The sequence below is a fragment of the Lactuca sativa genome, chromosome 4 (assembly GCF_002870075.4).
Source record: "Lactuca sativa cultivar Salinas chromosome 4, Lsat_Salinas_v11, whole genome shotgun sequence".
In the NCBI taxonomy this organism is placed as follows: Eukaryota; Viridiplantae; Streptophyta; class Magnoliopsida; order Asterales; family Asteraceae; genus Lactuca; species Lactuca sativa.
Genome location: NC_056626.2, coordinates 13,859,204 through 13,860,552, shown reverse-complemented (window position 1 = coordinate 13,860,552; position 1,349 = coordinate 13,859,204). Strand labels below are relative to the sequence as shown.

Below are 1,349 nucleotides of genomic sequence, written 5' to 3'. Positions count from 1 at the left end.
CATAGAGACACCAACCGGAGTGGTTTTGGATGAGAAAAAGAGCAAGCAGGCTCGAGCTTTCATCTTCCAATCTATACTAGAGGAGATTCTTGCACAAGTAGCCAAGAAGAAGATAGCCAAGGTGGTTTGGGACTCCCTAAAGTCACGGTATGTGGGTGCAGAGAGGGTCCAAAAGGCAAGGTTGCGGGTACTAAAGAGTGAATTCGAAGCACTCTAAATGAAGGAAACAGAAACCATAGATGAGTATGCAGGAAAAATCTCAGCTATGATTTCTAAATTTGGGAGTACAGGGGCAATATTGGAAGATGAAGAGTTGGTAAGAAAGCTATTTGATACAGTCCCAGAAAAGTTTATAAACTTGGTGGCATCAATTGAGCAAATTTGTGACATGGAATCAATGTCATTTGAAGAAACAATTAGGCATTTGAAGGCTTATGAAGACCGACTCCGGCTCCGGAAGGCAAGCACACAGGCAGATAATGCCCTGCTACTTGCCAAGGCAGAAGGCACATCAACCCACCAGAGTCCAAGTAAGCCAAACACACCAGGTGGTCGAGGAAGGGGTGGAAATAATAACCGGGGAGGAAGAGGCAGCTCACGAGGGCGAGGATCGACTCATGGTAGAGGTGGGCACTGGGGTGGCGACTCACGATAGGAAGCTAACAACTCCAATAAGAAGTCATGTGACAAGAGTAACATAAGGTGCTTTGAGTACCAAGAACTTGGCCACTTTGCATCTGAATGCAAGACAAAGAAGCAGCAGGACCAGGAGGTGAATCTGGCTACAGATGAAGAAGGTCCTGCCCTCCTACTAACTGTGTGCGGGGAAGAAACATCAAGCATGGTGCTCCTGAATGAAGAAAAAGTGTACTCAGGTCATCTAAGAGAAAGTGAAGATGAAAACATGTGGTATTTGGATAATGGAGCTAGTAATCACATGACTGGCTCCAAATCCTTATTTGCAGAACTCAATGAAAATGTAACGGGACAAGTACGGTTCGGAGATGGGTCCAAGGTCCAAATCAAAGGAAAGGGAACGCTGCTGTTGACTGTAAGAATGGTGATGAATTCATCATTCCTGAGGTTTACTACATACCAGCTTTTCACAGCAACATCATAAGCTTGGGTCAGATGACAAAGGAAGGTTATGACATAGGAATGAAAAGGGAGTTCTTGCATATATATGATGAAGAAGATTGTTTGATTATGAAAGTACAGAGATCGAAAAACAGGCTTTATAAGATAAAGCTAACACCTGGAAGACCCGTATGCCTAAGCATGGGCATAGATGATGAATCATGCCGGTGGCATGCATGTATGGGCCACACGAACTTCAGAACCCTTGAAGA

General features: G+C 44.5%; 1 protein-coding gene across 1 annotated transcript; it reads left to right on the top strand.

Moving 5' to 3' along the window:
• The first annotated feature begins 217 nt into the window (after window positions 1-217).
• On the top strand, window positions 218-1,120 carry LOC128133367 (uncharacterized). Its single transcript, XM_052770761.1, has 2 exons — window positions 218-626; window positions 720-1,120. Exons 1-2 carry the CDS (start codon window positions 218-220, stop codon window positions 1,118-1,120), a joined length of 810 nt encoding a protein of 269 aa, XP_052626721.1.
• The last annotated feature ends 229 nt before the right edge of the window (window positions 1,121-1,349 follow it).